General features: G+C 30.9%; 6 protein-coding genes across 8 annotated transcripts; 3 read left to right on the top strand and 3 right to left on the bottom strand.

The window, feature by feature from the left end:
- Positions 1–1,917: 1,917 nt before the first annotated feature.
- On the top strand, positions 1,918–3,798 carry Ssu72 (Ssu72 CTD phosphatase). Its single transcript, XM_076375741.1, has 4 exons — positions 1,918–2,281; positions 2,358–2,501; positions 2,735–2,993; positions 3,108–3,798. The coding sequence occupies exons 1-4, from the start codon at positions 2,199–2,201 to the stop codon at positions 3,207–3,209; spliced, it is 588 nt and encodes a 195-aa protein (XP_076231856.1). The 5' UTR covers positions 1,918–2,198; the 3' UTR covers positions 3,210–3,798.
- On the bottom strand, positions 3,761–6,186 carry Ns3 (nucleostemin 3). Its single transcript, XM_076375740.1, has 4 exons — positions 5,953–6,186; positions 4,416–5,844; positions 4,024–4,345; positions 3,761–3,896 (listed from the first exon to the last, which is right to left on the bottom strand). The coding sequence occupies exons 1-4, from the start codon at positions 6,052–6,054 to the stop codon at positions 3,761–3,763; spliced, it is 1,989 nt and encodes a 662-aa protein (XP_076231855.1). The 5' UTR covers positions 6,055–6,186.
- A 213-nt stretch (positions 6,187–6,399) lies between these two features.
- Wdr33 (WD repeat domain 33) lies at positions 6,400–13,936 on the bottom strand. The gene is made up of 9 exons (XM_076375739.1): positions 13,706–13,936; positions 12,652–13,115; positions 12,300–12,569; positions 11,937–12,088; positions 9,712–9,809; positions 9,242–9,602; positions 8,954–9,165; positions 8,550–8,885; positions 6,400–8,465 (listed from the first exon to the last, which is right to left on the bottom strand). Exons 2-9 carry the CDS (start codon positions 12,973–12,975, stop codon positions 7,060–7,062), a joined length of 3,159 nt encoding a protein of 1,052 aa, XP_076231854.1. The 5' UTR covers positions 12,976–13,115; positions 13,706–13,936; the 3' UTR covers positions 6,400–7,059.
- Positions 13,937–13,988: 52 nt separating this feature from the next.
- On the top strand, positions 13,989–16,695 carry LOC143177663 (uncharacterized). 3 transcript variants are annotated; one of them, XM_076375736.1, is made up of 6 exons: positions 13,989–14,069; positions 14,394–14,830; positions 15,194–15,384; positions 15,495–15,683; positions 15,764–16,261; positions 16,327–16,695. In XM_076375736.1, exons 2-6 carry the CDS (start codon positions 14,726–14,728, stop codon positions 16,427–16,429), a joined length of 1,086 nt encoding a protein of 361 aa, XP_076231851.1. In that variant the 5' UTR covers positions 13,989–14,069; positions 14,394–14,725; the 3' UTR covers positions 16,430–16,695. The 3 variants fall into 3 exon arrangements, with proteins under 3 accessions (XP_076231851.1, XP_076231853.1, XP_076231852.1); XM_076375738.1 differs by having other exon boundaries at positions 14,055–14,069; positions 14,394–14,846; XM_076375737.1 differs by lacking the exon at positions 13,989–14,069 and having other exon boundaries at positions 14,379–14,830.
- Positions 16,610–18,700, bottom strand: LOC143177662 (uncharacterized). The gene is made up of 7 exons (XM_076375735.1): positions 18,569–18,700; positions 18,179–18,470; positions 17,932–18,102; positions 17,384–17,786; positions 17,078–17,304; positions 16,880–16,996; positions 16,610–16,811 (listed from the first exon to the last, which is right to left on the bottom strand). Exons 2-7 carry the CDS (start codon positions 18,365–18,367, stop codon positions 16,614–16,616), a joined length of 1,305 nt encoding a protein of 434 aa, XP_076231850.1. The 5' UTR covers positions 18,368–18,470; positions 18,569–18,700; the 3' UTR covers positions 16,610–16,613.
- A 400-nt stretch (positions 18,701–19,100) lies between these two features.
- On the top strand, positions 19,101–22,239 carry LOC143188975 (uncharacterized). Its single transcript, XM_076393549.1, has 6 exons — positions 19,101–19,702; positions 19,778–19,941; positions 20,020–20,178; positions 20,251–20,370; positions 20,441–21,901; positions 21,976–22,239. The coding sequence occupies exons 1-6, from the start codon at positions 19,213–19,215 to the stop codon at positions 22,168–22,170; spliced, it is 2,589 nt and encodes an 862-aa protein (XP_076249664.1). The 5' UTR covers positions 19,101–19,212; the 3' UTR covers positions 22,171–22,239.
- Positions 22,240–22,433: the final 194 nt, after the last annotated feature.

The raw sequence follows: 22,433 nt of genomic DNA, 5'->3' as shown, positions 1-22,433 counted from the left end.
AAGCCATTGAATAAAGATAAAGATACAGATGAAAACCTTATTCAACGATTCGAATGAAACGCTCTTCGAATAGAGAAAGTATCTTCATTCGTCAGATAAATTCTCATTGAATAAATCCATTTATTCATAGCGTTTTGAATAAAGGTAACTCCGATTATCTTTATTCGACGAATAGCTAACATGAATTTTTTATCTTTTATTCGAACTATGAAATTTTTAGTTAGATAAAATATAGCTCATCTTTGGTTCTAGTAGATTCAAAGAATCTTTTTTTGTTGGTCATTTATTTTGTTACTCGTGCGTGTGACGTGTGGTTTCATTAAAATTCATTGTGTCTATTAGAACCGACAAAATTGTCGTTCACCCATTGTTTGTCATGTGCGCCTGGCATTATGTAACTGAAGGTTGTTTAAAAATTTGGTCACAAAATTAAGGTCATCAAATTTGCTTGAAATGATGGTTTTCCAATTTGCCATATATCGCACCACCGAAATACACAATAGCCCTAACACGGTTCGGTTAACCTATGAAGGCCCAAAGTTGCGTAAACGCAATGTTATTGAAAAACATAAATGTATACATCCTATACAGTATTTTCCTACCATGAAAAAGCATTTTATAATAATAGACACTAAATAGACGCTCACTAAATGAAAAAAAAACACACAAAAAGGTTTGTAACTTATAAAAAGCTAATATACTCTAGTGTTATAAATACCTAAAATTTTTCAATTTTTAAAACGTTGTAGAATTTAAATTAGACGAGACAAATAGTAACGAAAAAAGGATTGAGCTAATTTTTGGGATCCTCTTTCCTAATTCATAACATGAAGAAACTGAATTTAATAATATAAATTCACTAAACAAATTAGCGAATGAAATATTGTGTTTACATAACTTTGGGTCCTGATAAGTTAAATATTATTTCTTTCTACTCGTCCTCTCACCCTAGTAATAAAAACAAACTAGAATTTTAACTGTCTGGAATTCGAATACTTAAAATAGTCAATATAATTCGAATTTGAATTCAAAATTCGAGTTTGAGTACTCGAATATCCGGACTTCGATCTGAATATATACTTGCGAGTAACTGAATTCGGAATTTCTTGGTTGAAATATACAACTTGTTTTATCTAGAGTAGAGTTAATACGTGTAGTAAGTAAATAACAATAATATTTTATTACCTATTTGCTAAATTACTCTTTAATTACTCCTTGAACAAAACATTCCTCAATCACACCAAACATGCTATTACTTCTACAAAAAGTACTCAGGCTCGAATTTTGAATCCAAGCTCAAGTTACGAGTATTATATTCCGAATACGTACTCAAATATCTGGATAACATCCATGTACTTGTTTATTCGATTATTTATGATTGAATAACTAACCCAATATTTGGATACTCAAAATTCGGATATTCATAGATCCTGATAAGAGCTCCACGCATGACACACGCTAGTTCTCTTTTCTTTTAAATTTGTTCGAACATTTAAGTCTATAATTACCTAATAAATCTAGCGTACAATGGAAAAGACAGACAGATACGAATATCCACGTGTTTGAATACTATATTGTAACTCGATAGAGAGATCAAGGTTATAAAACCGCGAAAAATAGCTTAACGTGAAACTTATACAAATAACTTTTCAACATTAACTTCTCTTACCTCCTTTTAATTTAGCGATGTATAATTTGAATAAAAATTTGTGGGTTTAGTAGATTTGAAACTTATTTATGACGTCACCAGTATAGGTCGATAAAAATTAACACGTCTATTGCGACATTGCAATTCGATAAACCATCTTGTGCATCTTGCATTACTAACTGTCGATTCTTCTTAAGTTGCAGCTTATTGCAGGTCTATAGATGTCGCTCTAGCACGGTACTACTTGGCTTAACGTGAAAGAGTTGAAACGCTTTCCATTAAGAATTTTATGAGAAGGCGATACAGTCAATTAGAAACTGCAAGATCATTTTATTCAACGAATTTGTAGATTTTTCTACAAAACGATATACCGAACCCCTTTGTACTTAAATATTAAAAAGAAACACATATTTTGTGATTCTATTTTATGTAGCGTTAACAGATGTACCGGATGTGACAGACAGCGTAAAGACCCTTAAGGTTAAGTGACACTACGCTTTTTTTAAATATATCACGATTTTTTTTTTAAACCGATAGATTATTCGCAGAAATGCCGGCACCAAATTCTATCAGCGTAGCTGTAATATGTTCTAGCAATATGAATCGAAGTATGGAAGCCCATGCCTTTTTAAGGTAATGAATCTTGTCTAATAGTTAAATTATACCCACCCAAATAGAAATGTTTCATATTTTGCTTTCACTTTTTCAGCAAAAAAGGGTTCAATGTGAAATCTTTCGGAACTGGAGATAAAGTGAAACTTCCTGGAAATGCTCCAGATCGTCCAAATATCTATGACTTTGGAACATCATACGATGAGATCTATAATGATCTGTTAGCGAAAGACAAGCAATAGTATCCTAATTGTTAAATAAGAGAATAATTATTTTATTTTTCAGATAAGAACTATGGAAAGTCATCAATTTTAAAGAGAGCAATATTCTTAGGATAATCATATTTTCTTTGCGTTATTATTTTTTTAGCATACAAATATAATAATAAATTGTTTAAAAGAAACATGGTTTTTGTCATCATATATGTTTTCAAATATATTTTTTGTAATTCATACACCTTAACAATGGTATTAGTTATACACAAAATGGGTTATTACATATGCTGGATAGGAATCGTAGAATAAAACCCAAGCCAGAACGATTTCAATTATCTAAGGATAAGTTTGACATTTTGATTACATGTGAAGAACGTGTATATGATCAAGTGATCGAATGTATGGAATCTAGAACTCAAGAGGATAATCAACCTGTACATCTAATAAATATTGATATTCAAGACAACCATGAAGAAGCTACAGTGGGATCATTTCTCATTTGTGAATTAGTAACTGTGGTACTTTTAAAAATTTTCTAGATTCACACTTTCTTATATAACTTGTACGATGCATGTATTTATATACTTATATAACTAAGCAAAGTATCTTTAAAGTAAAATACATTGTTACAGCTGGCAAATAGCGAGGATCTGGACAATGATATAGACGAACTACTTCATGAGTTTGAATCAAAGTTTGCAAGAACAATTCTGCACACAGTATTGTTTTATTGAAATATCAGGACCCTGATTTTCAGCAACGACTTAACTTATGAAGAAGAATAAATTATATATGTACCATAAACCTATTCTCACATTCTCTGAATTAGATTGGGTGGAATGCATACTACTAGCAGCAAGCAGAAATTTGACCTATGCTTCATATTTAATGAATCATTACTTACCTTGAAATATATTTCAGAGGATCTGTGATTGTGTTTGACACTACTCCTACGATCCATGGTAAGATGAAAGATTGCTGAGTTCCAGTGATTCCAAACACTAGCATCAGAGGGTTTAGACAAATAAATTCAAAGGACATTAATTATAAAATATTTTAATTTTGTAATATATGTACGCATATAAGTACCTAAGAGTGAATTATTCTTATATGTGTATGTATGTTCATTGATAGAATGTATTTGTGGTATGTAGACTCGATATGAGTCTCTGATACGCTTACAAAATTCAGAGATTTGTATGTTATAAAACACTATCCGCTGTTATATAGCGAAAAGGCCTTGAATTGACACAATTTAAATTATACAGTAACTAATGTTTACAAATCAATGCTGATCAAGATGAGCGTATAATCTTCTGGTTTTTTCACGTTTCTTTTTATTCGCATGTTTATTAATCTTTTTCCATGGTTTTTCTTCGAGCAACAAACTCTGCGTGGAACCGACTACCGACCCTGTATCGCTGAAAATTATAATTACCGAATATTAACAATGATGCGCTCTATTACTTATTATATATGACCGATTATTGTCATTAATTATACAAGGGCGATTTTATGGAATAAAAAATATACAGTAACGTTACATACTTAGAAGTAGTACGATATAAACCCTGCATTTTCCCGATCACTCCTTTTACATGGACATTTGGAACGTTATTTTGGAAAAATACTTTATCTAAGTCTTCAGGATTAGTTTTGCTCCCTTTATTTACACGTACTGTCCTAGGTGGTAAATGTTTGTTTGCAGAAAAGATTCTTCTCCGTGGAGGAAATATGTGGAATTTCGTTTGTTCTATAGTTGGCGGTGCAACGCAGTATAACAATTTACCATTTACAAAATCTTTTAAAAGGTATCGCGCTGAACGTGGATTATCTGGTTGTCCATTCTGTGTCATAAAGCCTCTGTTATCTAAATAAATGATATCCACATAAGATAATATTACAAAGTATACAAAATATTATAAAGTATAATTACTTACATCCATATGCATTTAAAATTTCTTCTGCCGTTGGAGGACGATCAGGATCTTCTCCTTCTAATGGTACAGGTAGCATGACACCATATAGATCCTCTATAATATGTCTTGGTATTAATGTACCTAATAATGTGATTGGTGGCACATGATCTCGCATTTGATCAATTGGTAATATACCATTTAGAATCATTTCTGCTTTAGTAGAGACAAAGCTTGGCATTACTAAACCAGGACAATCACAAAGAAGTAGATCCTTCTCCAAAAATAATGTTTGGAAATGTTTTGTTTTTCCTGGTGTTGCAGAAACTGATACTTTTTTGTCCATTAACAAAGCATTTATTGTAGAACTTTTACCTACATTTGGATATCCGACTAAACCAATTGTTGTAATACTTTCTGTGTATGTTTTACCTTTATAAATTGTTTTGAAAAATGATACTAATTCATCTCTGCTTAATATCTTTGCCGAATTTTCTATTTGTGTCTTATCTTCTGTTTCAGTTTCTTTGTTTACTTCTTTTAACGAAGGTTTTAAATCGCATTCATTATTTTGCATTTCTTTATTTTGCGTTTCACAATTTTTTATTATAGAATCTACACTATTACTGATACTATTACTACCATCATCTGCACTTTCATATTTACTTTCTGATGAAAATTCTGAATTGTACAATGATTCATTACTATCATCTTCTATATTCTTTTGATCAGTATCCTCAGTTTCATCTTCAATTTCACTTTCTTCTTCATTTTCAATATCTTCCTCTTGTATTGACTCTTCAATTTGCTGTGTTTCAGTTGCCAATGTAGCAGAAAAGAATGCAACTTTTACATGAATATCTGTAAAGTATTGTGCCCATGCATGTCGTTGGTCCTCTGTTAAAAAGTCTGCTTTATTAATCAATATCATATTCATTTTATTAGGATCTACTTCTTTTACATATTTTTCCAAATCCTCACAACGGAAAATTAAAGGATTCCGAGCATCAACAATTTGTACAACAACATCACTGCGTTCTACTACTCTCCATAACTGTCTCCAAAACTCTAGATTCTTTTCATAAGGAGTTAACATTAACCCTTCATTTTCTTGTAATATTGAAAGGGAACGTCTCCATTCTAAGAATTCTTCTTTTTCTTTGGTTTGTAATTCATGAGCTGTTGTAGAACTATCCCATTTTGGTCTTCTTGGAATTTTAAGTTGTTCTTTGTGTTTTCTTTGAGACTCTAGAACTTTTTCTTTTTCATCTTTTGATAGTAAACCTATACCACTCTTTGGATTAACAAACTTAATGTTCAGTTTCTCAGCTTGAAACTCAATTCCTGCTAACTCAGCAGTTGAAAGAAACTCTTGAAAAGAACTTTCTTCTGTAACGGATTGGAGATTGAGTCTTCCCCAGTCATAACCATCATTTATTTCGGTAGTGTGAAGCTATTGGAATATTTAATTACAAAATAATTTACATTGTACAGAACACAATACAACGCACGTGTAATAATACTTAATGATAAAAGGTTAGAAATAAAGCCATTACCTTACCATAGACGAATCAGCATTTCTTTTAGATCTTGAAGAACCAAAACGATCTCTAATTAAAGCTTTTCCTAAATTACCGCCTACTCCTTTTCCTTTTTTGCCCATTGTGTTAAAGTTTATATTTTTCAAGAATACATAAGACAAGGTTAAGTGCTACCAAAACACGGCAACACGGCCATTAAACGTCGGAAGTAACGTAATTGGTATACACAAAATATGTCAAAATATATTTTAAAAAAATGTATATATAATTAACAAAAATAAATACAAAATTTTAGGTGTTTAAAAAAATAGTCTCAAATTCAGTTTGATGTATAGTAGTATGTTTAGGATAGAATTAAAATATATATTTATACGTATCGTACATCTGAACTATATGTTATATATATAGTTAATTAAAATGGACCTATAATATCTACAAATTAAATCTGGGATAGAGTTCAAATTGAGTAGTTCGTGCGTCTTATTTCATTTTATTAATAATCGATAGGTAAACTGTTCTGGTTCACAGTTTCTCGACGACCAGCAACAATTACGAAACGTTCGACATGCTCCATATGCTTTTTACCCTATTCCCACCCACACGCTCATCGATCCTTGAATTAGAAGAAGAAAATTCTTTCGCAAGGCAGCTTGTGAACAGTTTTTTTCTCTTGGAATAATATTGGCGTCACTGGTTAGATCATTATATATTACAATTTCTTTATGATTTCCGTACGATTTAACGCACTTGTACATTCTTCCTGCGCACAACTATTATAATGAAGAGGTCGCGCTTGCTTCAACGATCACCTTCCGCTATTTTAGAAATCTAGCCATCTATGTATGGATTAATCAGTCGCTTCTCTGAAACAGTACAGCTCTCCTAAATAAAGTTTCTTCAAAAAAAGAAAATATACTTTCATCTAAGCACGCTGTACGTAACGTTCAATTCGTTTTCCTTTTCAGAGTATAAAATGGCTTGTAACGAATCTGATATGGGCCGTTATTTTACACTGTGATGCCAACATAGAATACCATCACTGTACAATTCTGCACAGAACAACGTTGGTTTGTGCAAGACAAACGGCAATTTGCCAACATAACGTAAAGACAGTTCAACGATCGTTTTCAATAATTATCTCTTCCTCTAATACCCCGCGATTGGTCGCCGTCACGTCCTCGACCACGGTTGTTGTAACCACTTCTGCCCATGTTATTGTCATTGGGACCTCGATTCATACCGCGATTGGGTCCCAGCTTATTTCCGAAATTACCAAAATTCGAATTGAAATTGTTCGGCGCGTTTTGACCCGGATTTTGACCTCGAAAGCCTGGACCAAAGCCAGGTCTGTCGAAATTGGGCGGACCAGAATTGGGCCCTCGGAAATTTGGTAGTCCTTGGAAGTTATTACCAAATGGTCCCTGATTAGATCCGAATAAAGGTAAAGGACTTGGCCTGAAATGTTGATTTGGACCAAAATTACCATTTGGTGGTCTGAAATTGGGACCAAAACCTCCAGGAGGGGGTCCATTGGGACCAAAGCCAGGATGCATATTAGGATGATGCATCATATGCATAGGACCGTCAATCCCTTGCATACCAGGATGTAATGGCTTATTCTGCATAGGGTGCTGAGACATGTTTGGATGTGGCACTAAACTTGGGATTGGTGGAGGCATATTGGGATTAATGTTTTGCATATTGTGGTGACTGGACATATGGGATATGCTGTTGCCCAAGTGTGGCATATTATTGCTCATACCAGGGCCCATACCCATCGGCATGTTATCACGCTTATCGAAATTAGTCGAAAACCCGTCCCCTTTTCGAGGACCATCGTTCATCGATTTTTCGTCATCCCATCGTGAACTGCCATCCCGATCTCTGTCATCGTAAATATCGTTGTCTAAAGATTTTTTCATAGGGAATCCGTGCGAACTTCGGAAGTCTTTATCACCATAACTGCTTCTTAAATCGTAATCAGAACGCGAACTAGGCCTACCAGGTCCACTAGATATATTAAACCGTAAGTCCTCGTCACGATTCACATTCCTCGAGTCTTCACTACGCGAGTGTTTCCTAAGATCCTCATCTTGTCCACCATGGAACGAGTTATTTTCATTAGAATGCTGATTCGACTTTCCTCCAGAATACCTTAAATCTGTATCACTGGACTGCGAATCTTCTGTCATCGCTCCGCCAAAAACTGGTTGATGAATCTTAGATGTTCGATCGCTGGCTCCGCCATCGCTCCAGCCAATAAGTTGATCGAATTTACGTTTTCCACCACGGTTTAGGGCTTTAAGCAGTTCGGGGTTTTGTGCAAACTTAGAACTAGGCAAAGGTGGAGGGAGTTCAACATCAGGGACTTTCGAAAAATCAATCTCGCCATCATCCTGCAAATAATCCTCAGATTCATCTAAATTTTCCGCTGGACCCACGACATCTCGTAATTCTTCTATTTCTCCAGACAGTACTAGTTTATTTATGGCATCAGTTCCTTTGCTGATTGCTTCTGCTAACTTAGAACCCGCTGCAATGTACAATCATTACAGAATATTGTTTAAAACACTATACATTAATTTATACATCAACTTACGTAATAAATGCTACTTACGTTCAACAGGAATCATTTTTCCATATAATATAATACCATTAGGTGTGACTTCATTCAAAGGCACAGCTCCTGGTGTAGTCTCGATTAACTGATTCACAAATGCATTCAAAGCTTCAACTTGTTCCATATCTTCCGCTTCCATTTCATTCCACTGTGCTTGGAAGTTTCGCGGAATCGGTTTGCTATAGGGTACCTTCTTGTTGGCGAACTTCTTTCCTTCGTCAACAGCGTGATCCAAATCCAGACCAGGAATTCCACCACTCTTGTCCTCCGGTTCACCGTCAGCATTAATTCTATCCTCAAGTCCCATACCAGGTATTACAGCTGCCTCATCAGCTATAAAATTGTTAAAATAGTAATAGGCAATAATACAACTTATACCAATTACTTAATTTATTACATACCTATCTCGTGATCATCAATACCGGCAGATCCTGCAGGTAAAGTATTCAGATTATACTTATCCCTCATCAAGTCACCAGGCCTATTTCGTGTCCAAAATTTCGAGGTATGATCATTACTACCAGAACACAGAATATGCCCTAAAGGATGCCATGCTAATGTCCAAACTATACTGTCGTGGGCTTGTTCTATCGCACCTACTTCTTTATCAGCTCTAAAAACGAATTTCAGTATATATTATACACAAAAGTATTAAATTATATAATATATAAGTATTAAGAAATACATACCCAACATGCCAGAATAAAATAGCTCCGTCACTGCCACCACTACAAAATAAACCTTCGTGACTTGGATGCCATGCGACGCTCGAAGCTTCTTTCTTGTGACCACGAAATGTTTGAACTTCTTGACTTAAATTTCTAAGATCAAATAGCTTGAGCAAATGATCGCGTGACGCAGTTACCAGCCAGTTGCCGTTTTCGTTCCATTTCACGTCCATAACTGTAGATTTATGTGCATGCAATGTCGCAAGTGACTGTCCAGTTTTTGGATCCCATAACTTGACCGGTTGTTGATTGTCCTTGCTTCCAGAAATGACTAGACTTTTTTGTGGATGCCAGTGCACACACTTCACATCAGCCCCATGCCCTAAATAAGAGTTATATGAATATTTGTTCCATGTTATACTATGTAATTTAACACTTAACAAATGTAATAACAGAACATTTATATTATAAAATATGATATTACTACATACCTCTCAGAATTCGTTCTTCGTGACAGCGAAGAAAGTCCCAAATTCTGACAGTTCCATCATCACTGCATGTTGCCAGTTTGTGATCCGTAGGACTGAAACTACCCGCCCAAAAAACAAGAGTTATACTCAAATAATACGCTGTCATATGTTTATGAAAAGATTCTTTATTTTATAAATGCTCACAATGAAGAATCTTCAATAAAATGAATACTATTATATCATGTCATGTTCCAATTTTAATATCTTAGAAGTATAAAATCGTGAATATTGAAATTATAGCATAGCAAGACAAAAGATGGACTACACATTGAGCTTCTATAATTTTTATTGAAGGTACCTTTTTACAAGTGCAATATATTGAATGTGAAAGAAGTTTATTGAATTTAATAGATCAACATTTAAGACATTGTGGTACACCTTACGGACATTATTGTAATGTAATTTAATTATATGATTACTAGACATTGAAGCATATAATAGCTTACATTTATTACTGATTTGTCATATTGCTCAACAATAAAAGATTATCACATGCAATATTTATGTACATATAAAATAAGCAGAAAGTATTGTGAGAATTATGCTTTTTTCTTTAATATACCATCTGCTAAGTACTTATACATTTCCATATCTACACATGCATTCGTAATGGATCCTAAATAATTTATTATGTAAAAGTTAAATAAAATCACCTATGTCCAAAAAATTACTCAAAAACAAACCATAAAGAATTTAATGCGGAAATTATTATTTCAATAAATAATTGATGAAAATTCCATGATTCTTCCTGAGAGTTTGAGTGTAAGCATTTATGCATGAAAAAATGAATATAATGATACATAAAATAATATGTAAATTAATTCTAATTTTAGATTAGCTTAAAAGATTGTTACTCTCTTAATTGTATGATATTCTGTGGAGTATGCATAATGGATTTTACTGTAAATGCATTTCAAGGAATAGACAGATATCAGTAATAAAAGGAAAATCTATGTGTAAATATTGTAAATAAACAAAAAACCATCTTCGACAGTCATATCTGGCACTCAAACAAAATTTATTGCTTAATAAGCAACACACTGTTTCATTATCGTTGTCTTAGATCCTCTCTTTGATGCCACATGACCACCGAGTGATATACCAAGAGTGATATTTTTTAAAAATTTAACATTTATTGTACAAAAAAAATGTCCGAAGTGTACATGAATTTCATTATATCTCTCTGCTACTCTCTCTCTCTCTCTCATCTGCAAAAGGGCACAAGTGACACAAATCGAAGAAGAAAGTACTTTATTATAGAAACCATGTGATACTGCAGTGTCTTTATTTTAACTTTATTGAAATCTTGGATGAAGTAAAGAAGGACGCAGGATATTTATTTTTATTGTAATTCAATGGGAATCTCGACTAGGTGTTGCTGTATATATTTCTTTCTTGTTTATTAGTAATCCATACATCTTTACCCAGCAGCCTGACTATATAAACCCCTTAAGCCAAGAGCCATAAGGACCTAATTTTTTTCTGTAATTGCTTAGTTCCTTTTCTCTTTAGATCCTTTTGTATGTACTAATAAAATGATAAATTTTTAACTACCACACTTTAATGGACCAGGTACATTGATTTAGGTCCCTAAGACTCTAGGAGTACAAGTTTTATATTGACACGCATACAACATAGTTAACAGAAAAGTTTACACTATCCTTGCGTATCAACTTTAAATATCATTATGATCCGTATTGAAAATTAAAAAATTGGTTTTTAAGCAAAAACAATTGGAATGATTGTATGCTTATAATATTACCTAATACTTTTTTATTTAGAATATTTCTTTTGTATAAACATTTATGAAGGCTAAATTTAGTAAAATTTCGTTTAAGAAAAATATTAAACTTCGTTATAATTTGCAAGAACATGAATAAAAATATTATATAATATAAAAATTGAATTTTTATCACAGACTCTACATCACAGTCATTGTTAAGGAACCAGAGGTATGCATTTCCCATACACCTAAACTAGAAAATTTTTTAAATACAATCTATAAAAAATCTGAGAATCACCTGTGTACCCATACAAGAATCACTATTGTCATAGAAGAAGTGTTATAAAACCAGAAAAGGAAGAGAATGAGAGTCATGTCCATTATCTTAACTACAGCAAGGATGAACGGATCATTGATAACAGTGGCGCAAGAGACGTAAGGACTAGTGTGGTGGATGGTATACCTGAGTCCTCTAATCGCTTCTTTGTGCGCCTGAAACATCTTGACGTTGTTCATGTTGCTCTGCCAATACTTGACGTAGCCTGCATGATCTCCTGTAACCATCCAGCTCTCGTTGTGTGACCATACCATTGTTCGCACTGGGCTATCATGAGCCTACACAAACAAAATCAATTTTTTGATTAACATATCTTGTATCAATATATAAATGTCTATAACAAAATGATACAATTTATTTTTTCCAGCTTCAAATAAATGTTCCACTTAAGTCAAATCTAAATTCTAAATCATAAGACAGTATTAATGAAGATTATACAATATTTGAAATCATACAAATTATTAAAATTTTATTAAACATATAATCTACCTGTAGAATAGTTTCAAAATTAAAGGTAAGCCCATTCCATAGAGTGAATTCTCCACTAGATGCACCAGTAACAAGACGTCTACCCTCTGGAGTCCAAGCCATACAAAAGATTGGACAACGCATTTTATTTGTTGCAGTCTTTACAAATCTTGTGGTAACTGCATTTATTGGATTGTCAACATAGCTTGGAGGTGGAAGTAAATCAGGATAATACATTACATCAGGCTGAAGAGCGCGCCTGTCCCTATAGTCCCTCTGCCAGATTCGATTCTACGTACAAAATTTTATAATATTGGTAATGTTTTTGATTGATTCTCAAAGTATTTTCTAATATTATAACTCAAAGCCTTACCTCTAAACTCTTTATAATAGCAGAATTATAATCAACTGTTTTACGCATAACAGATTTTCTAAGTCTTTTTCCATCAAATTCATCTTGCAAACTATCTTGACCAGCAGCAACAATTTTCGGAGCATGGTATGGTCTAAATGGTTTAAAGAAACCACGAGCTCCATCTCTGTGATTAGCATATCGATGCTGATAGCTTCCAGATGTATTTATGGTAGTTAAATTAGGAGGTGGAGCTGATAAATTTGGAGTAGCAGGAGGTGGCACTGACATATTAGGTAAACTTATAGCTGGTGGAGGATTTGCAAATTGAGTATTTGCAGACATAACGAAATAACTTATAGGATACTACAACAACTTCAAATATACAAAAAAAAATATAATCTAAATGGATAACAAGGGACAAACATATTTGCTGCTTGATATTATTTAACGTTGCTACACTCAATCCATTGCAGTTATTAATTCTGTAAATAAATATAAAGTACATTTTTTGTTAGAGTTTTATTAATAAAGACTTTTATTATATTTTATTATATTTCAGTATGACATGCAATACATGCAATGAAATAAAATTTCATCTGAAGTTCTATTTAAAGTTTATATAAAATTTTGATTAAATTATTTATAATTTTTATCAAACTTCTTTGAAAAAAGTTTATATCATTTATAACGAATTGTTATTTATTAGCACTGTTGTTTCAATGAAACGTTTTCAATTTATTTGCAACTGAACAATCTTTAAGCATAAGAGGATAGAAAATACAATTTTATATGTGGAACTACAATACTAATTTACAAATGGAAATATGTTACGTCTTATTCCGTTTTATTATAGCAAATTTTAAGGTTTTTTAATTGATTTATTATCATACAGCCAATTATTCAATACTCATGAATGAACAGGTAAATCTGTTCTCATTGGAAATTAGAACGCTAACAAAGGTTAGACGGCATATTTTAAAAGGGAATAGTAATTTTCTAGACGCGAGTTCTATTCGAATAATAAGATCTCTGTGATACGAAATTGAATGTTTATAGAAACTGATTAAACAACCTGCTCATTAAATCAGCGAATAAATTTTCTTTGACGTGTTCTGTCGCACTGTAAAGCCTGTAAAATGTATACAACCACTTATTTCCACCGAATATACGGAAAACGTTTACGATACGATTAACGAAGTATACGAATAAAAGAGAGCATTACACAACAAAAGTATCGATAACTTTAACGTATTACTATCTAATATGAAAATCTAAACACGGCTGGCAAACAGTAAGAGGATTGTGTGTCCGCTACGGACGCCATTACTCTTCTGGGCGATGACATCCGTTTTATTCGTATTTCACTTCCGTTGGTGAAATTAATAAACGTTTGCAATACACGCTTCAATCAACTAATATTAATTTGAAAGGAATTGGTATGTGCATGAGACATTAAGGATGTTTTAAATTAATAATTTTGTATGATAAAAACTACAAAATAGATTGAGAAGAAATAGGAACTTTTAAGATTGTTACTGCTCTAAATCGTAATGTATTTTGAACGTTAATTTTTGCAAGAGCTCTTCATCTGTTTTTGAAACCATTATTACAAATAAAGTTGTTTTCTAAATGCTGTTAGTGTTATATATATCTACTAATGTTATAATAATGAAAAATGATTCTTCACATTTTCTGACCACCTGTCACTAATTTTATATATAGTAAAATTAACGTTTCAATGTTTCTCATACATATAACAGGTGCGATTGGTGCGAAGTTATTCAACTCCAAAATTGTCGATATGTGTATTGACAATTATTGTTGAAACGTTTATTGACGTTTAGTTACAACTTACAAGACAATATTTTGTGATTAAGAACAAAAATGTTGATGGTCATTAAAAACTATACTTGACTGTTAATAGAAATTTATATTGACCTTATTAATCAAACAACAACTACAAATGTTGAAATATTTTTAACAAAATACTATTTCATTTACTCCTATATGTAAAATCTGATAAAGATAACTGAAAAATTATTTATTACTAAAATAGAAAACAATAATAATTCACGATAAAAGATTAGAAATCATGAATGAAAAATGTGTAATAACGAAACTTCCACATCATGTGCAACAAAACTTGTGTCATACAAGACCACCTTACAGACAAGGAAAAAGATTGACATCTGTGAAGGTAGCATTGTGGACTTGTATCCTATTCTATATAAAACACTCAGAAATAAAAATTACAAAAATAGAATATAAGATTAAACGCTTTCTAAGTTTGTTATCGTTTTATCCAATGTTTTTAAATTCTTAATTTCAAATGTCAGTATTTTGTTTTTGTATTTTGTAAATTATGCAATTAATGAAGTGATAATAAATGGTTTCAAACTCTATTAATGACAAAGCTTATAGTCATTAACATAAATAATGTTATTTAAAATTTAATAATTATTTAGTAACAATTTATGTATCAAGGGATAGTAGTTTTAAACCATAAATATATTTTATTTTTACTATACTATTTCCTTGACGTACTAGCTCTGTGTGACAGGTTTATACAGTAAACGATGAATCAAAACATTTAATGATATGTGGAGTACCAAAGCTCCAGTTAGGTGAAGAAGTGAAGAAGCTTGTTATTCCTTATGGAGATATAAAAAGAATTCATGTAGCATCTGACTATCCTAATGAAGACTTTACAGAAGCTTATTATGTACAATATGCTCGTATACAAAGTGCAAGGTTGATATTTTCTTTACTGTAATAATATTATTTTCTATTTTAATAATGTAATTTCACACTTGTGTGTTTTGTCTATTATTTAAATTGTTGTGTGTAACATTACCATATAGAATAGCAAAACGTTTCATTGATGGAAAAAATTTCTATGGAGGTTCACTACATGTCTTTTATGTACCTGAATTGGAGTCTGTATCAGAAACTAGAGCTAAACTTATTCAGCGCCGTCGAGATGTAGCTATACGCATAAAAAAGAATCAACAAGATCTGTTAAACCCAAATACTGATAAAATTATTCTTAAGTATGTACTTCTTAATATAAATTTATATTAGCAATTAAAATATGCAGAAACTAAAGTCAGTACTGAATAATAAATTGCAGAGAACAGTACCACAGAAAAAAGAAAGCACCAGCTTTACCACTTACAGAAGATCGATTAGCTCAACATTATCCTGGAGAAACATTGTCCACTATTTATAATGGCATACCACAAAGTATAGATCCAAGACCAGTGTCTGAACCCAGTTTACCTTCAACCTCATATGATTATCAAAAAAATAAATCAGTGGTATCTGTACTATCACAAGCTCCATATCATCCAAATGAAGCTCTTCTTAAAACATCAAATATCAAGGAAACTATATCAAAGCCTGACTGTACAAGAAGTAAAAGGAAAAATTACAAGGGACAGTATATTGACAATAATGTAAAAGTTAGAATTGTTCAACCACAAATTGTAGACACAAGTACTCTAGTAAAATGGGACACATCCAATAAAAATGTCTTTACTAATCCAAAAAAAGTACAAAGTAATATAACTATCAAATTAATCCCAAAAAATGATAATGACAAAAAAAGAATTATTATAAAGGATCCAAGGTATGCTCTTCATTGTATGTTATTCAATAATTAATTAAATTTATTATTAATATATATTGTTTTAGTGTATCACAATTGGTAAAACCAAGTGAAGATCTTCAGTTTTCAATTAAAGAAGCAAAATCTCAAATACGCGCGGCTATGCAAGTGAAAGATACAGGAAGTTAATTCATCATTACAAACATGATTTATTTTGTATTAAATAAAAACATTGAGTCTCAATCAATTTACAGTCATCCTTACATATATAATCGTTCGTTTTTACAATTATTTGAATAATTTTTTACTAATAAAATTTTTATAAGGCAAATTATATCTTAATCCTTCTTATTATGAATTACTTTAAATGTAATTAAATAATAACTGTTGAATCCGGGTCCCATTGTGTATTTCCTAATCTAGATTTTACAATACATTTTTTATGTGGTGGTGTATTTTCCTGTGATATTTTGGATATTATATTTTTATTTTTAAATACTTGTTGTGGAGATTTTGTTAGTGCCGTTTGTATTTGTCCATTATTCGATCGATTTCCAAGGGGTGTTCGAATCTACAAAAAATATTTGATTAAAAATTTTAGTTTTTGTTAAATGCAAAAAGTAAATCTATAATAAGTACCTTTGTGGATTCAATTCCACAATTTTTATCGTTAGCGTAGAAAATTTTCTTTTCATCTGGTACAACTTTAGCTTCTGGTTTAAGAACCCTCTTTTTCTTCCCATTTGATTCAATTTTCTGTTTATCATTTTGAGATTTGGACAGTTTCAATGAAAGTGTATCTTTGGTAATACTATCATCATCAAATGTTATAATTACCTCTTCTTTTGGCAGTTGTGGTATATTTTCTTCAACAATTTGCTCATCAATTGATTCAATTGATTCTAGTTCTTCAGGACAATTAGATATTAATGAATCTCTCCATACTTTAATTGTATCATTATCATTAACACGAGTTTCTTTATGTTTGTCCTTTGTAATGCACACAGTAGAGGTGGTACTTTCTGAAGATGTTTTATCATTTTTATTTTTCAATTGTTTTTCACCTATTGTAAATATTTGAATAGATGTTTTTTATAATTCTTTTATAACTTAACCTTAAATATTTAATAAGAATTTTCTTACCATTGTTTGAAATTATTTCAGTTCTAGGTGAATGACTCGAACATGTTGAATCAGATTCATTTAAATTGTCGACGAAATTACTATTGTCTAAACCTAAAGGTTTTATCGTGCAAGTAGCTAGATCAGGCAGAACCTGTATTTCAGGCACATTAAATTGAGATGACATTTCACAATATGAAAATGTTGTGGAAGACGCATCAGTATCATAGCTGCCATAGTTATGCATAGATTGTAGATGTCTTGCTTTTAAGCGTTGTAAAGATTTTGGTTTTAATATTGGTGTTCTATCAAAATCTGCAGCTGGTGATCGGGGATCTAATCCTAAAATCTTGTAACGCTCTTTTTGTATTAAACTAATTCTTTTTTCACTATTTACAGTACTATCTTGTACATTTGTATTCTGCTAAAATAAATTAATTCAATTTTATGAATGACATTTTGTAAGATCAAAATTGTATGAACATAATTTTTATTCTGTACTAAAGTAGTAAAGAAATTTTATTTGCAAAAAGAAAATTTTAAGATATATAATAGCTCAAATAATTTACCACATCTACTAGTTGTAATTGTGTAGTTTCTGTGAGTTTTGGTGTACACTTTTTTGGACTTAAACAAAATATTACTTTGTCTATATCGGTTTCTAGATATGGTTTCATTTGTAAATGTTTTGGAATTGCTGAAATTATCCTTTTATTTAATCCAACTGGTGTAAAATTGACCTGTTAATATTGTATAATTTATATGATATAATATAATTTATAAGGATTTATTCCAAACATTATGCTTATAAATTACCTCTATTGGAGTTCTGTCAATACCAGTTGTTACTGATCTTGGATCAATAGTTAAAGTCTTTGAAACAACTGGTGGAGTATGCATAATGTCATTCTCCACAGTTGTTTCATCTGTCGAAGACTGTCCATTTGTTTCTACTTTTTCAGTATCATCATTATGAGAAAAATACTTAGTAACGTAATTTCCCATTGTTCCTACTCAGTTTTATGTTATTAGATTAAAACTTTAGTTAAATAATTGATAAATACCTAAAGTTCATATACGAGGGTAACATTTAAATGACTGTAAACACCTAATGAGCACAAGCTTATGTTAGAAAAGAAATTCCTTTTTAGATTACAACTTAACAATACTTATGTATCATTATTTTAATCTTTAAATAAAACTCACCTTTAACGAAAGTGAAAATTCGTACGAAATGTGACAAAATTTTTAATACATACACAGTATGCTTCAACATCGAACTCAACAATTTGTTTTTGAAAATTAAACTGACCAACGAAGAAGTTCTGCCAATCTGCAGAATTTAAATAAGGGGTACCAATCTACAAATACACAAACTTGGATTAGCTTTGGCTCTTTGTTTTCATTACACGCATTTAACACGTGTTTTTAAACGAAATAAGAAATGACACATGATGTTTCTTTTAATAATGAATATGAAATATTAATGTAAAACAAAAGGCTGACTTTTTTATATGAATTATCCTATTTAAAACATAAAAACTACTAAAATTACTATAACCTATTCGTGGTATGTAAAAGTTAAGTAAATGTATACGTATTACAGTATAAGAGTTCGTTTATCAACTTTATGTTTCAAGTTATTGCAAATATTGAAGTTATTGATTGAAAGTTGTAGTAAGAAAGGAAAATAAATCAAAATAATACAAGGTAACAAATAAGAATTACTAGGTTACCTTCATAATAAAATAAATGCGTAGAAGTGTATATCCGATTGTTAATGCTATCTTAATTGTTTATTTACGTTCATTTTTAGGAGAAAGTGAATTTGTGCATTTGCATGCGTAAATATGTCGATCAATGCAAATTTGCAAGAAGATTATGATAATGATACAGCTACACTTCAGTCTATTAATTTGATTTGTCCGATATGTGATAATCAATGCAGTACTAAAGAGGACTTTCATGATTACCTGCATATTCATACCGAAAATGTACAATGTTTAAAGGAAGATATTAATGACAAATCTCAAGCAAAATTAAATAATTCTAGTCAAGAAAAGATTAATAGTTTTCATGAGAATATAATAAGATCATTCAAATGCGTACAATGTAATTTAACATTTGACAGAGCATCTCAATATGATTATCATCATCGAAGTATACATTTAGGTGAAAAATCACAGCTTTGTGAAATCTGTGGTAAAGGTTTCTTTAGGAAAGCAGATCTGCGAACACACTTAAACATTCATTTAGGAACAAATGCTTGCATCTGTGAAATTTGTGGAAGAAAATTTAATCATATATCCAACTTGATCAGGCATGGTAGAATGCATGCTGGTAATTATTCTTGAGAATATTTTGCAAACAAAGAATAATTATTTGAAGATTAAAAATTTGAAATTAAATTCATAGGGATAAAACCATATCCTTGCTCTATTTGTGGTAAACGTTTCACTCAAATTAGTTCCCTTGCAAGACATAAACGTATTCATGATCGATTGAAGGAAGATCAGGGGCAAAATAATCATAATAATACTAATTCAGAAAATGAGAACTGCATGACAAGTAAAAATAAGGTAGCTAAAGATATTTTATACAATATTTTTTACTGCAAATGTGTGCTTTTTATTTAAATTATCATTACTTATGTACAGGTTTTTGAAGGTAATGTACCTGCCCAGCAAAAAGTTTTTAAAAGACAACATTATTGTAAAATTTGTGGTGAAAGTTTCAATTTCATTTTTCTGTTACGAGAACATGAGAAGTCTCACACAAAAAATACAACAAATTTGGAAAATGAAAGTAATAATATGGTAAGAAACAAAAACAATATTTGAAAAATTCATGTTTAATTTAAAATTTTGTCTATAATTTAAAATTTTTAGAAAATAACAGTAGCAGGTGAGAATAACAGTTATGTAAATAACATTGACTTTGTAGAAAATGAAATGAATATAAAAAAAGTATTGCCACTGGACACAATTATTTATATTACATCAGAACAGGTAATTAATCAATTGTTTAATGTATTTTAAACATATTTTTTATATAATTTGATGTTTTGCATGGAAAAAGTTAAAGAAGATCAATCTGGAAAACATTGAAAATACTAAAAATTTTGTTACACAAGAGGACCAATGCAAAGAGAATGAAAAAATTCAAGTGATGGAAGAATTAAATATCTCTGAGAAGTTAGTACCTCATGATGATCAAACTCAACTTCCTCATAACAATTCTGTCTTTTTGTGTAAATCTAATAACTCTATAGCAAAAGAAAATGTTATATATATGTATCAAGTAGATGAACCTGTTCTTAAAAACAGATTATGTACTAAGTATCCTAACAATCATGAACAATTATCATGTATGCAAATGTACGAATCAGATTATCAGAAGACAGATATGTTGCAAAATTATAATGCTTTACCTAATGATTCTGTAAATGTTACCGATATGTTTCAAAAAATGGATGTATCAGAATCTAATATTAATGAACATGGTAAATCTGACTTAAATGTTCAGAACGATAAAGAAATTAATTCTGTACCCAGTGAAAAAGATCTAATAGCTTCAAATGATGTAAATAATTCTGCAAACCATGATGAACCAATGTTGCGTTTAGTACAAACAGAAACAGGGGAACAATTTTATGAATTTTTAATTAATAATTTAGTCGACAAGTCATCAAATATAACTATAAAAGCATCTGAAAATAAAGATGAAAGTACAAATATTTCAGAACACGTAGCGAATACGTGCTTGGATATAAAAAATATAAATGAAGATGTTCATCAGGAACAAAACATACAAAGCGATATACATAATGATCTAAATTATACACAATATGAATTTCAAGGAGAAGAAAAGAATTTTGTCGGAAACCAGATTTTATTAGATCAACAATCAGATTTTGATAAATACGTTGAAACAAATTTCGAAGTTTTTGATAGATTAAATTATGATGATAGTCCAGAACGATTTCTTGAATTTGTTGAAAATGCAGGAGTAGAAAATCAAGACTCAAAAGCGTTAGAATGTAAAGATAATGAGCCACTTCTACAGTTTCAAAGTTTCAGTGAGATTGATTCCATGGTAGAGAACGAAAAGAACGACGCTATTAGCGATAATGAACAAATTCTTTTGAATTCTCTTAAAGAAGGCACACAATGTGATATAAATTCACCTATCAAACCAAGTATTGAAAAAACTGACAAACAAATACAAACTGAAGATATAATCGAAAGTTATGAAACAATAGAAGAACAACAAGAAGAAACGAAAAAGTCAAAGGAATTTTTATTAAAATTTCAGTGCACAGTATGCGAAAAATCATTTTCGACTAGTTATAATTATAAGCAACATATAGGTACCCACTTTGCAGATCAACAAAAATTTCATTGTAAAGAATGCAAAATGTCTTTTGCCTGGAAGTCGACATTAAATAAACACATAGCAAGTAATCATAGACCAGAAGGTCCACAAAAGTTTGCATGTGATATATGTCAAAAGATTTACAATACTTCTTCACAAGTGAACGTAAGTACGGTTTATTATTGATACCGCTCAAAGAAAATGTTTTAAAGCTACATAGAAGAATTTTTCTAATATAGGAGCATGTAAAACGTGATCATCTAAAACAACGAAATCATGTTTGCTCTCATTGTGGTAAATCATTCTTTAAAAAATATGATTTGAAAATACACAATAGGATTCACACAGATGAACGACCTTACGTTTGTCGCGCATGTGGGAAGAGGTTCCATCATCGAAGTCATATTATCCGTCACGAGCGCATACATTTTTAAAATATAATAAGTGTAAATTGTTTATTTAAGAATTCATAGTAAGACATAAATAAAAAAAATTATATCTTATTAACATCGTATTATGTTGTATTGTTTATTAAGATACAACAGTAACTGTTACTTATTACGTAACATTTTCTTATATATTTTTTAAATAGAACCTTATTTTTTTAATAAAAGCAGAGCTGAAAAATTAAAAAGTATTGAAACCTTGTATTTTTTCCCTTTCTTCACAAATTTTGAATATACATCATGTATAGTAT

The sequence above is a fragment of the Calliopsis andreniformis genome, chromosome 3 (assembly GCF_051401765.1).
Source record: "Calliopsis andreniformis isolate RMS-2024a chromosome 3, iyCalAndr_principal, whole genome shotgun sequence".
Lineage (NCBI taxonomy): Eukaryota > Metazoa > Arthropoda > Insecta > Hymenoptera > Andrenidae > Calliopsis > Calliopsis andreniformis.
This window is presented reverse-complemented; position numbering and strand designations above follow the sequence as displayed.

What these genes read in the sequence shown, in the direction of transcription:
- Ssu72 (XM_076375741.1), top strand. Translation starts at nt 2,199, where the DNA reads ATGCCGGCACCAAATTCTATCAGCGTAGCTGTAATATGTTCTAGCAAT. An exon ending in TTAGCGAAAGACAAGCAATA is followed by an intron (nt 2,502 to 2,734) that starts GTATCCTAATTG and finishes CAATGGTATTAG; the next exon opens with TTATACACAAAATGGGTTAT. An exon ending in TTTGTGAATTAGTAACTGTG is followed by an intron (nt 2,994 to 3,107) that starts GTACTTTTAAAA and finishes ACATTGTTACAG; the next exon opens with CTGGCAAATAGCGAGGATCT.
- Ns3 (XM_076375740.1), bottom strand. Translation starts at nt 6,054, where the DNA reads ATGGGCAAAAAAGGAAAAGGAGTAGGCGGTAATTTAGGAAAAGCTTTA. An exon ending in GAAATGCTGATTCGTCTATG is followed by an intron (nt 5,845 to 5,952) that starts GTAAGGTAATGG and finishes ATATTCCAATAG; the next exon opens with CTTCACACTACCGAAATAAA. An exon ending in AATTTTAAATGCATATGGAT is followed by an intron (nt 4,346 to 4,415) that starts GTAAGTAATTAT and finishes TCATTTATTTAG; the next exon opens with ATAACAGAGGCTTTATGACA.
- Wdr33 (XM_076375739.1), bottom strand. Translation starts at nt 12,975, where the DNA reads ATGTCTGCAAATACTCAATTTGCAAATCCTCCACCAGCTATAAGTTTA. An exon ending in ATTTTGAAACTATTCTACAG is followed by an intron (nt 12,089 to 12,299) that starts GTAGATTATATG and finishes TTGTTTGTGTAG; the next exon opens with GCTCATGATAGCCCAGTGCG. An exon ending in TATTGATGATCACGAGATAG is followed by an intron (nt 8,886 to 8,953) that starts GTATGTAATAAA and finishes ACAATTTTATAG; the next exon opens with CTGATGAGGCAGCTGTAATA.
- LOC143177663 (XM_076375736.1), top strand. Translation starts at nt 14,726, where the DNA reads ATGAATGAAAAATGTGTAATAACGAAACTTCCACATCATGTGCAACAA. An exon ending in AAAGATTGACATCTGTGAAG is followed by an intron (nt 14,831 to 15,193) that starts GTAGCATTGTGG and finishes TCTGTGTGACAG; the next exon opens with GTTTATACAGTAAACGATGA. An exon ending in ATTATTATAAAGGATCCAAG is followed by an intron (nt 16,262 to 16,326) that starts GTATGCTCTTCA and finishes ATATTGTTTTAG; the next exon opens with TGTATCACAATTGGTAAAAC.
- LOC143177662 (XM_076375735.1), bottom strand. Translation starts at nt 18,367, where the DNA reads ATGGGAAATTACGTTACTAAGTATTTTTCTCATAATGATGATACTGAA. An exon ending in TTGACAGAACTCCAATAGAG is followed by an intron (nt 18,103 to 18,178) that starts GTAATTTATAAG and finishes CAATATTAACAG; the next exon opens with GTCAATTTTACACCAGTTGG. An exon ending in TGAAATAATTTCAAACAATG is followed by an intron (nt 17,305 to 17,383) that starts GTAAGAAAATTC and finishes TATTTACAATAG; the next exon opens with GTGAAAAACAATTGAAAAAT.
- LOC143188975 (XM_076393549.1), top strand. Translation starts at nt 19,213, where the DNA reads ATGTCGATCAATGCAAATTTGCAAGAAGATTATGATAATGATACAGCT. An exon ending in GCATGACAAGTAAAAATAAG is followed by an intron (nt 19,942 to 20,019) that starts GTAGCTAAAGAT and finishes ACTTATGTACAG; the next exon opens with GTTTTTGAAGGTAATGTACC. An exon ending in TTTATATTACATCAGAACAG is followed by an intron (nt 20,371 to 20,440) that starts GTAATTAATCAA and finishes GCATGGAAAAAG; the next exon opens with TTAAAGAAGATCAATCTGGA.